Source organism: Urtica dioica, chromosome 7 (assembly GCF_054948205.1).
Source record: "Urtica dioica subsp. dioica isolate 48M chromosome 7, U.dioica_male_clone48M_v1_H2, whole genome shotgun sequence".
NCBI lineage: Eukaryota > Viridiplantae > Streptophyta > Magnoliopsida > Rosales > Urticaceae > Urtica > Urtica dioica.
Window position 1 is genome coordinate 19,975,162 of NC_142762.1, and position 12,642 is coordinate 19,987,803.

The 12,642-nt window shown below is 42.9% G+C and overlaps 1 protein-coding gene across 1 annotated transcript; it reads right to left on the reverse strand.

Moving 5' to 3' along the window:
- Nucleotides 1-3,405: 3,405 nt before the first annotated feature.
- LOC149390339 (ATPase, F1 complex, delta/epsilon subunit) lies at nt 3,406-6,165 on the reverse strand. The gene is made up of 2 exons (XM_089620656.1): nt 5,799-6,165; nt 3,406-4,062 (listed from the first exon to the last, which is right to left on the reverse strand). The coding sequence occupies exons 1-2, from the start codon at nt 6,051-6,053 to the stop codon at nt 3,718-3,720; spliced, it is 600 nt and encodes a 199-aa protein (XP_089476782.1). The 5' UTR covers nt 6,054-6,165; the 3' UTR covers nt 3,406-3,717.
- Between the last annotated feature and the right edge of the window lie 6,477 nt (nt 6,166-12,642).

The window sequence follows — 12,642 nt, forward strand, 5'->3', positions numbered from 1 at the left end:
CATCTCGAGGAGTCATGTGTAGAGTCGGCACGAGGAATTATCAGTCGACTCGTGGACTCGTAACTCAACTCGAGGAGTCATGCGTAGAATCGGCACGAGGACTTATCAGTCGACTCGTGGACTCGGAAGTCAACTCGAGGAGTCGTGTGTAGATTGTCTCTCTTTGGGATCTCCGGCCTAACCGTCGACCCCTTGAGACTTTGTTATACTTTTACTATTTTTTTTTTTGTTTTTTGTGGGTTTCATTGAGTATCGCTCCCCATTAGCCCCCCGAGTTTCTTGTGTTTGTGAGACGAAAACCAGGAAACTCTCGCGTAAGGGATATACAATAATATGTCACAAAATGTAGCGCAACTTTTTATTGTAATAAGGAGGTTGTTACAGCTTACCATGGCACTTGGCCTTCTTAGGAAAAAGAGAATTACATGTTTTAAATTAAACGAACATGGAGTCGGGTAAGTTCAGGTATGAATTTAATGGCGACAGCCATGCTAGTTGTGGCCGCAACTGGTGGGAGCCTGCTCTTTAGTTGATAAACAGTGTTCATCCACTCATTGTCTTTGTGCTCGAGGATTCTCCCCTTTGACAGGTCGGGCGCTCAGTCGGGATTGTCACCATGCTAGCGCATGCCACGAACTCCTTGAGATTCCCACCTCGAATCAGGGAATCAATTTGCTTCCTAAGTTGGTAGCATTCAGTTGTTGCGTGCCCGTGGTCATGGTGATATTCGCACTGTTTGCTCTTGTCTCGCGTTGCGGGGTCCTTCTTCATTGGAGGTGGGGATCCCAGCTTCTCTCTGTGTAAGCTCAGGATCCTGTCGGGTGTTGCGTTGAGAGGGACGAAGGATTGCTTCGGGGGCGGAGAAGGATGGTCATTAGGGACTTGACCATTTCTACGCCTCTTCCTTTACGAGCCGAGACCGGTGGCCAGTGCTATGAGTGTGGCGGCGCGCTTTTTGTTGGGTGCGCGGTCAGCAACGTTGGGTGATTGGTGTCCCAAGGCAGCCTCTCTCGCGGTCTCGCGTCGGGCGTTTAGTTTCTCTCTCAAGTCGCATCCATGAGATTCCCTTCGGGAATTGAGGTGGTCTCTCAAGTCTCCATTGGCTGTCCCTATCACCCTTGGCAAGGATATGTCCTTCAAGTGGTGTCCTCGACGGGCGCCACGACCTTCGGTGTCGTCGCCCATCCGGGGGTTTTGGACGCAAATGGTGAGCTCGGAGCATCCCTTTCGGGACCTTGAGATTGAGCGTCGTCGGGTATTGTGCGATCTTCGACGCCTCGATGTGGTCTCTCGAGGGTGTCCCCTCGAGGGCGCATGTGTGCGCTCACTTTCGTGAGTAGCATGGTCGAGGTTGGTCCCGTTGGTTCTTGGCTTCGCCAAGTAGTCGGGGTCTTTCTTGTCATGGTTGACATGGTCCTCGATGCGGTAGCCGAGGAGGTCGGCAATGAGTACGCCATCGACGCCTTGGCGGTCTAGGAGCTCGGCAAGCCCTCGAGCCGTGTCCTCTCGGAGCGTGGCCTCGAGGTCATTTGTCGAGTCTTGGGGCTGGCTCTCGTTGTCACGAGGTTGCCCTCCTAGACGATGCACGAGGCCTTGGAGACCGTATCTCGAGCTCGTCGCTCGGGTGCCCACGGGGGTGGCGGGAACTTGACTCATCTCTCGAGAGTCGTAGAAGTAGCAAGAAAGAGGAGTGGAAGGGAGAGCGTCACCAAGGTCGGGAGGTCCCCTCCTTCTAGCGCCAAAATGTTGTCGCTCCTTTTCAGACAACTATTTAGGAGCCCAAAGTGGTTAGACCCAAGGCCGGACCAAGTGGTCTCATTTCGGGTCGAGCGTGTCGGACTTGGTATCCCAAGTCGTCCCTTAGCTGTGAATGTCCCTTGAGTTCGTCCAAGTACCTGAAAAGGAAGAAAGAACAGGTGAACTAAGAAGGGAAAACATATGGGGGGCCTTTGTTTACCTCTCCGACGCTCAACATTAGTAGGATTGAGGTGGAGTATAGAGGTTTTAGAGGTGGTGAGAGGCCAAAGATGAGCGAAACGAGTGAAGTACGAGTTCGACAGCGTTTCGGGACTCAAAATTGGATTACCTGGGTCAAGGGAGGGACCCTTGTATTTATAGGCGACAAAGGGGTGTTTGGGGAACCCCTTGGCCGAGTGAAAAGTCTTGGGCCGGCCATTGGCCGGCTGAACTTCGACCGGCCATTGGCCGACTGAAGGTTTCGGCCGGCCATTGGCCGACTGAACTTGGGCCGGCCATTGGCCGAATGAAGGTTTCGGCCGGCCATTGGCCGACTGAACTTGGGCCGGCCATTGGCCGGCTGAACTTGGGCCGGCCATTGGCCGACTGAAGGTTTCGGCCGGCCATTGGCCGACTGAACTTGGGCCGGCCATTGGCCGGCTGAACTTGGGCCGGCCATTGGCCGACTGAAGGTTTCGGCCGGCCATTGGCCGGCTGAACTTGGGTCGGCCATTGGCCGACTGAACTTTGGGTCGGCCATTGGCCGGCTGAACTTGGCCCGGCCATTGGCCGGCTGAACTTTGGGCCGGCTAGTGGCCGGTTGAACTTTGGCCGCACTTGGGCCGGCCATTGGTCGGCTGAACTTGGGCCGGCCAGTGGCCGGGAGACTGCCGGCCAGGAGTCGACCGGACGGGCCTTGGTCGGCCGGGAGTCGACTGGACGGGCCTTGGCCGGCCGGGAGTCTGCCGAACGGGACTTGGCCGGCCGGGAGTTCCTGTGCGGTCCTTGGCCGGCCGGGAGAAGGTCACTGGCCTGTCGGCCGGGAGTCGTCGCGACGGTTCCGCCTAGGTTGACTCTTTTGCCCCGGTCGGTCGTTGACGGGCCGACAACACTAGCATTCACTAGTTTTATGATCTTTATGTTCCATATATTGGTATATGAATATTTAACTTTCAAAACATTCTTAAAATGACGTTAGGATTCTGATTCTTGCTGATAACAATACTAGCATTCTAAAGATAAAATCTTATTTCAATAAAAATAAACAATTAATGAAGTTTTTTTTTTCTCACAGCTAATGAAGCTGTTACTAGACCTAACTGACAATTTACACTCGAAGCATTTCTTAAAAATCCCAAGGGTATGTATTAATACAGTGCATTTACCAGTTCTGGGATCTTTAGAACATTTCCGGTGTTTGACTAGTATCTTGACATTTTTAATGATAATATCAATATAATTTTTTTAAAAACAATCCCATTAAATGTGGATTGCAACGGAAGTTCTGTTGCTAACGAAACTTTTGCAAGGAATGAAGATTTGTCTATAAAAGCCAGAGGAATCCAAGAAAAGAAACATGTCAACAGAAGTTTGTGAAAATATTCAATGAAATATAATTATCGACTCGTAGAGATATGAAGTTTTAAAGTTTCGAGTCGTCTTAATCTCTTGCATTTTTGGTAAATCCGACCTTCGCTAAGGTGCGGGAATGCTATTATTCATACCAAATGAACAAATTCCACCCGAAAACAACAGAAAAGGGAATTTTTTTAAGTACAGCTTCTTGATGAGCTTTTTCTGTTTTGCACAACTCTAAGAAATCATGATGCTGAACCAACATTATTAATAGTCAATTCCACATTGAGCACAGAGATATAAAAAGAAAAAGAAAGCATCAAATCCGAAAGCCGGTTAGAAAAAGATTTGACCAAAAAATAGACACAAAACCACAAGACGAGCGAGTGTAGAGAAAACGACTAACTAGCCTGTGAGAGCGGCGTTGAGGGCGCTGTGGACGTCGACTCCGATCTGGGCCTCGGCTTTCTCCAAGTCGCTGGAAGCAGAGCCCATCTTCTGGGTATACTCGGCGAGGCCCTTTTGGACTTCGGCCGGGTCGATCTTGTCGAGCTCGACGGCCTCAACGGCTATGATGTCCGTGAAAGAGTTTGCGTGGATGAACGCAAACCCGCTGCTAACAAAGTATTTGGTCGTGTCGTTGCCTTCGTGGACAGAGAGGACTCCGGGTTTCAGCTCTGCGATCGTGGACACGTGTCCTGGTAGAACACCCATCTGCCCGGTCGTCGCTGGAATTATGACCATGTCAACCTGTCAAAAGAAAAAGCAAACATGAGCGACGAACAGTCACTATCAGAGTTTGTTATCTTGGGATCTCATTTCTACTATTGCTTATTGACCCAGTGAAATAATAACCCAAGTGACGTTTGGTATATACACGTTGAGTTTAGGAACCTAAGTCAAGCTTTTAAATCCAGGTGACATCACTATTAATTATTTTTAATCATCAACATTACTATGAAATTCGGGTTTTTAGATCTGGCAAATAGCAGGGCTCGACCTTACTTGATCCATGCAAAAAACACAAAGATATGTCAAATTAACTACAAGGAATATTTACATTTTTCTTGAGACAACAATGCACTTATTTTACAGTTCAAACATGCATGCATCGAGTGCATTTGAAACCTGTGTGAATACTCGTATACATACAGAGAGCATAACGTGCACACATTTGTACTTGCTTATTTCTGTATAAAAATAAGATGCAACAATACACACATACACTAAAGAACTCAACACATAGGTTGGGTATATGCTATATCCACACCTTGTTCTTAACATATATCCTATTAAATCACCAGACGATTTGTTGCACGACTACATTCTATTCACACCTTGTTGAACTTTTGCAGCCAGCTTTACCAAGTCATTGTGATTATAGATCTACGCTTGCATGTTATTCCGAGCTAATTATACAAAACTATGGAAGTGCATATTTCTGTAGTAAGACATAGCATACAAAACTTCTTATAACTTCGTAAAAAATATTCTTATCTAAATTAAATATGTAAACCAGAAAAAGAACCGTACATTCGACGTAACCTCAAACCTAGGGGGAGAACAGATTAAGCAAGCAGCAGATAAAGATAGGGAGTTAGGGACTACTCCATATCCTTAAAGATTACCACACACTTATCCCATCTCGACCTTCCATACCTAACATCAAACCCCTTTAATACCAAATCAATTCTCAAACTACAAAACAATGAGCAGTAAGAAGAGAGACACCCATTTATAAACAACTAATAAAATAAATTAGCAAATTAAAAACGACGTGACCTCAAGAACAGTAGACAAAGCCCAATCAAAATCACAAGAAAATCATTATTGCTACAGGCAGGAATATGGAACTTGTTTCAGTGCCGTCCAAAAACTTAAGAGGTGAGAAGTCTGAAATCGTTCAATGGGTTCAAAGTAACTGCCTCTTAAGTAGAAGCTTGAGTAAAGAGAGAGCAAAAAGTTAGTCACTTCATCAAATTTTAATTATATATTGTAAGAGAGTGAAGTCACTGTATGCAAGCTCTTGATTTGTGGATCCATCCCTGTCATAAACAAAAAAGCGTACTTGTTGTACCAGAAAGAAATTGATCGGAACAGGGAATTTTCCTAATTTGCATTCGGATATCCAACTCCACACTAACAAGAAACTAAAGCTTCTCTGTCTTTGCTAAAATAAATTCAGATAAGACCTAAATCAAAGAGAAATCATCCTGTTCGCGAAAAACCAACATAATGAAACAAAACAATAACCTAAAGGTAAACGAACACAAATAAGAACCCTAACCATGTATAGTCAGAATACGAAATGAAAATGAAAACCGCATAGACACCAGATAGGAAAAACGAATATAAAAAAAAAAAAAAAAAAAAAAAAAAAAAAAAAAAAATTCGAATCTCAAAACACAAATCCGGGATAATAAAAAACAGTAAAATCCGAATTGCATTGACGAGTGAGCGAATCAAATCGGGAAAGCGAATCGTACCTCCTTGGAGGTGAGCTCGGAGGTGTATGGGAGGACGAAGTTGACGGTGAGCTTAGCGGGGACGGAGTCAGGGGTGGGAGGGCGGGCCTTCATGAATGAGATTGGCGTCTTCGGAGGGTCGGTGTTGGGGGCCACCTTCTTCCAAGCCTTCTCGAACTCCGACGCCGCGCTCTGCGCCGCCGGGGCTTCGGACGAGAACCCCCGGGTCATCGCAGCGGCGCGGGGAAGGATACCGGCGGTGGCGCGGCGGATCATCGTCTGTGGCGGGATTCTGGGGGTCGCTCGGCTCTCGCAAGGTCGGAGTCTCTGAGAGAGAGAGAGAGTTTTGATTTCGGGTGAATTGGGAAAAATGGAAGACGAAGGGGAGAGGGTGTTTTTGGATCGATTGTATTTTTGTGGACCCTTTTGTTTGCTTGGGCTGGGTTAGTCGGTCCATTTAAAACTAGGCTTTTGCTTTCGAACCTTTGAAATTATGATATTTCCTAAGGGCAATTTCCCTAGGAAATAGGAGTAAAAAAGGGGTTTTTACTTTTTTGGGCTTTTTTTCAAAAAGGTCACAAATAGGATTTGGGAATTAATTTGGATTTATGTAATTACCCTTTTACCCCCGTGAACATTAAAATTTAAATAAGAAAACGCAAGCCAAAGTCGGATTTTTGGCTGAAAAACGGGCCCACTTATTAAGCCCGCCTAATTCAATTTCTCACTTACCCACGTCACCTTCCTCTTCATTTCTTCATTGACCGAGATAGTGTAACCAGAAGAGAGAGAGAGAAAGAGAGAGAGAGAGAGAGAGAGAGAGAGAGAGAGAGAGAGAGAGAGAGAGAGAGAGAGCGAGCGAAAAAAAAAACCGTCCAACTTCCCTTAACCAACACTCCAAAAACCGTCTCGATTCCATTCTTCGCCTAAGAAATGAAGACAAAGAATAGTTCGCCGAGCAAATGCCCCCCAAAATTTCCAAAACATAACCCTAAAAAGATGAGTCTTCCTCAATCGTCGGCTGAAACTCCACCTCCTGTGACCACCAACGGAAAACTCCCCGGCGAAGAAATGGAAGAAGGTTCTTGCGCCGCCGAAGAAGAAGAGGAAGGTGGTTGTTGAGTCGCCTTCAAATGCTGACTCCTCTGTCCCTTCTACATCCGAGAGACCTCACAAGGTGAGATTTTTTTTACTTGCAATTCGTGATTTCATTTTTTTGGTTCCTTAATTTTTATTTCGTGACAAAAATGAAAACTTTTGGGTTTGCATGTTAATTTTGTGTTGATGAAATTGTTAGTTTGATGTTATTAGGGATTCTGTGTGGATTTTATGTTGATTTTGTGTGGATTTTGTGTTGATTCATGGTTTGCATGTTTATTGCGTGTTTGAACTTTGATTTTGTGTTGATTCATGGTTTGCATGTTTATTGTCTCCTGTTAGTTTGACAAAAGTGTTCATTTTTTTATGTTATTGGGGATTCTGTGTGTATTTTGTAATAAAATTATATTTTTCTAGGCTTGCTCATATTAGATGTAGGTTTTGTGAATTGTTTTGTGTCAAACATTTCTGGGTATCGTGATAATTGTGTCATGAAATTTCTGTGTTTCGTGACAATTGTGTCACGAAATTTCAGGGGTTTGTGACACCTATGTCACGAAATTATTGATACAGTCAAGTCGAGTCACGATACCCATGAAGTTCGTGACAATTGTGTCATGAAATTTTTGGGTTTCGTGACAATTGTGTCACGACATTTCAGGGTTTTGTGACACCTATGTCATGAAATTATTGATAGTTATAAAGTGATAGTCAAGTCAAGTCACGATAACCATGAAGTTCGTGACAATTGTGTCACGAAACCACGAAGTTTCGTGACAGAAATGTCACCAAATTCATGGGTTTCGTGACTGTGTTATCACGAAACCGAGTGTATATATTTTGTTTAATGTTCTAACTTTTATATTTTCTAATTTCTAGGGTTTCATACGCAAGATAAAAGAAGAGGACATAGAAGAAGGGTATTCATTCAACTTCCATGGAAACTTGGACGCGTTCGAGAGGGAGACGGGCATGACCTCGAACCAAAAAGAGCTATTCAAGAAAACGTGTTTTGGGTAGTTCCTGGACATGCCATGTATCACAAAATCATCCAAAATAATCAGTCACTTAGTGTTGAGATCGGGATTTAATGACGGGGCCTGTCCATCAGACGAATCTCTGGTCATGGAGATTGGTGGGAAACCCCGGGAGTTCACCAAAGAGCACTTTTCTTTGATCACATGATTAAGATTCAGCTACGACTACGCAGAGCAGCCACAATACGCCAACGTGGTTGAGGGAGGGCTATACCAAGACACCTTCTGCAATGGTGTGCTTGGCCGAAAAAGGGCCAACATTGCTGCAGTCCTTGAGACCAGCAAGAAGTGGTCAGATGAGAGGAGAGTGAGCCTACTTCTCCTCCACTTTCTTTACAATGTACTCCTGGCGGCCAAGAAGACCGTCAACCTCCCATGCGATAGCTACATAAAAATGGTGGACGACCCGATGGTTTTCAACAACTACCCATGGGGAAACGTCACGTGGGACTTCTTTCTAGATTCTGTCAAGGGCTTTGTGAGCAAGGCCAAGACCATCAAGGATGGTAAGAACCCAAAACTCCACTTATCGGGTTTTGTGCTCCCACTCCAAATTTGGAGCTACGAGTGCATACCACGATTCGTGGCCCTGGACTTTGCCACGATACTCGATGCCCATGCAAGGCCGTTAATGAGGCGTTGGGCTACTAAATCAGGGAAGGTCTTGGAGTCTCAACTCCAAAAAATTCAATTTCTAGAGGTATGAATATGATTGATAAGAACATGCACATTTAACTAACTTCTATTTTTTTTTACTTATTCACATTAATCTGTTTTCCAGATTGAATTCAAGCCGATTGGTGGTGAAATCGAGTCAGCGATGACTGCTGTGAGCCCGTCTGAGAAGAAAGGGAAGAAGAAAAAAGTGTATGGATGCCCCACATCAGCAACCGAGGTAATGTTGTCGTGACATTTAACTCACGAAATAAAATAGATTCGTGACAGTAAAGTCACGAAATAAAGTATATTCGTGAGACTAATGTCACGAAATCAAGTATAGTCATGACATGAAAGTCAGGAATTCAAGTATTTGATTTCGTGACATCAATGTCACGAAAATATTTTATTTCGTGACTTTATTCTCACGAACATACTTGATTTCGTGACATCAATGTCACGAAAATATTTGATTTCGTGACTTTATTCTCACGAACATACTTGATTTCGTGACTTTATTCTCACGAATATACTTGATTTCCTGACATTGATGTCACGAAAATACTTGATTTCGTGACTTTACTGTCACGAAAAAACTTTATTTTGTGAATCTATTCTGACTAATACAAAACTATTTGTGTACATCGTAGATTCGCTTAACTGCCTTGGAAAAAATCTGAAAGATTTCAGATTTGAGTTTGTGAAGTGGAAGAAACAGTTGTCCACAGAAATGCGTGCCATTTCAGCAACCTTGAAAGAGGTTGTGGACAAGCAAGAAGTACAAGTCTCTCAGGAAGATGATTTTGTCAACCTCCAGAAATATGAAAAGGAGGTGAAGGAGGGCGAGAATATGAACGAAGAAGAAGAGCCCGAGAACAATGGGACAGATGTATCCATGAAGGACGGCGATGTTGAAGAGCAACAAGGAAAAGAAGAAGAAGAAAGAGAGAACAAGGAAGATGATAAGGACAAGGAAGATTTGAACAACGACGAAGAAACCGAGAAAAATGATGAAGATCAACCATCTGATGGAGGCAACTGCAAAGAAGATGATCTTCAAAAGAAAAAAGATGATGGTGAAGACGACGAAGACGGTGGGAGAGGTCCTGAAGATGAAGGGCCAAAAGAAGTAGACGGGAACCAGACGCAAGCTGATGGCGGCAAGGACCAGACCCCAACCGAAGAGACCCAGGAGTCTAAAACGCCTATGCCACGTCCAGAGGCGGCTGATGAGGTCTGCTCCTCGTTGTTGAAGATTTCTGGAAAGCTCATAATGATTTCATCATCAGATGAAAAGCCTACTCGCCATAGGAGGGCGCCAGCGGTCTTCACACCGACACCCGCGCCGGCTGTGTTTACGAGGTTCACACGACCACTTCGGCCACCGTCAGTCTATCCATTCTCCTACCCTAAAGACGAGATTTCAGAGGGAGATATTGCAGCAATGGCTAAATGGATTAAAGTTGGTCTTAAATCGAATCACAAAAATGCGTAAGTATCTTTCTCCTTCTTACATATATTGTCTGGTAATTTTAAATAAAAATGAGATCTAATACTTGTGATTTTTCAGCAGTCCGAAGTACAAGTCACCAGAAGAAGATTTATCCCCCTCGTTCCATTTTACGGTGGTTGAGATTACATCGAAGACTTGGTTTTACTCTTTGTGGACCCCGGTTGAGTGGCTTACGGGAGAGGTACGTCCGCTCAACCAGGTTTTTTAGAGCCAAGGATGACAAACACCATTGCACTTCGGATTGTTTTTTGTTTGTGCGAATGTAAAAAGATAAAACCATGGTTTTTCTAGCTTTGTTGTGACGTGTTTTTTATTTGGTTTTTTGAACTTCATGTAATAAATTCTATATGTCGTGACAATGAATTTCTGAACCTGGATTTCTGAATGAATTCACTTGGATTTCGCTTGTTATTCTACATACTCAATAGTCAACTGCATTTATTTGTTTGTTGTTAATATTTACTACGTGACAACATTGTCACCAGAAACCGTGTTGGTGTCACCACATGAAGATATGAATCTGGTGACATTATTATCACGAAGTGAACACTTATATGTCACTGATTTATGTGAATTTTTTATTTTGCAGCATATGGACGTCATTTTCTACTACTTGAGAAAGAAGGGGAAGTATGGAAATGTCCGAAAGCCGTTTACGACAACCAACTCGTACTTTCTACCAATGCTCACCCGATGCCATGATGCTTGGTCCAAAGCGAAGAATAAGGACGGGTTTGATTGGACGGACCATTTAGTTGTTCTTGACTACATAACTGCCGAAAAAAACAGGTTTTGCAAACACTCCATGGGCAGATGTTAACACTATCTACGTCCCTGTCCATGTGCCGGACCACTGGCTCCTTGTCGTAATTTCCCTAAGCCGTAGAGCGCTAACAATATACGACTCTATGGACTCGAAGTATGCACGCAATGTTCGTGATAGCATACGGATGATGGCGGATTTTATCCCCATTGTGTTGGGCGTCGTCGGTCTAGCAGATGGCAACTCGGAGCCATTTAAAATAGTAATAGCGCCTATGCCACAACAATCCAATGGGTAAGATCTCTTCTCATAATTGTTTATCATGTTCTATTTTGATGTATATTTAACAGAGAAATTGCTCCATTTGCCACCAATTTCATAACATTTTCCCATTTTCCACCAAAAGACTAATTTTTCCCAAAATGCCACCATCTATGTCAACAATGTTGACATCTATTTTTTTCCTTCACTATGAGATGTCAATATTGTTGACATAGATGTCGACAATGTTGACATCTCGGTGGCATTTTGGGAAAAATTAGTCTTTTGGTGGAAAGTGGGAAAATGTTATGAAATTGGTGGCAAATGGGGCAATTTCTCTATTTAATACTAGTAAGCAACCATGAACAGGGGAGACTGTGGCATGTTTTGCGTAAAGGCCGCCGAATTTATGATACATGGGATTCCGGTGAGTAGTTTGCATCAAGACAATATTTCAATGTACATAAAGAAGATGGCAACCGAGTTGTACAAGCACGGGGCATTAAAGATCGCAAACAATGTTGAGTCAGACGAAGAGAATTGAAAGTAGGAGAAGTGATTAGTGATCCAAATCTTATAAATAGGGTGAAGTGTATTCTTTTGGAATGTCTTTGTGATGGCGGTGTGACTCTTAATTCTCCTTTGTAGAATTTGTGTGACAAGGTCGTCACGAAGACATGGTCTATGTTTTATACGTACGTATAGGGGCCAGTAAATTATTAAATATGTAACTCTATACTCTTTTGGATGTGATTATATGAAATACAATTCATATGATTTCATAACAACGCCAAATAGATTCTTGATGTCACTTAATTGGTACGCATCTCGTGACGTTACTGTCACGAAAAATGGGGACTTCGTGACGTTCCTGTCACGAAAAATAGTGATCTCGTGACGTTCCTGTCACGAAAAATGGGGACTTCGTGACGTTCCTGTCATGAAAAATAGTGATCTCGTGACGTTCCTGTCACGAAAAATGGAGATTTGATGACGTTCCTATCACGAAAAATGGGGATTTCGTTACTTCTCTGTCACGAAAAATGGGGACTTCGTTACTTCTCTGTCACGAAAAAAGTAGACACATTTTTATTATTTTTAATAAAATAAGTTTTAAATTAATTTCCATGAAAATAATAAAGTAGACACATGTTTATTATATTTATTATTTTAATAAAATAAGTTTGAAATTAATAGGGAAAATATCAAGAGTATCCCTCGTGTTTAATCAAAATGCGAGATTTATACCCTAAAAAAAATATTATATTACAAATATCACCTTTTCGTTTATTTTTTACAAAAAAATAATTTGAACTCCCCAAAATACCCTTAATGAAATAATTTTTTATTTTCTATTCTACATACAAAAAAATTAGATTAAAAAATTAATATAAAAATTTTATAAAGAGAGATTTTGATATTTTCCCAAATTAATATAATGTCACGAAAGTGAGATTTCGTGACGTTCCTGTCACAAACAATGAGTATAACGAGTCTAACCTGAACTCCAGCTTTTAATTGTATAAATTTAAATTT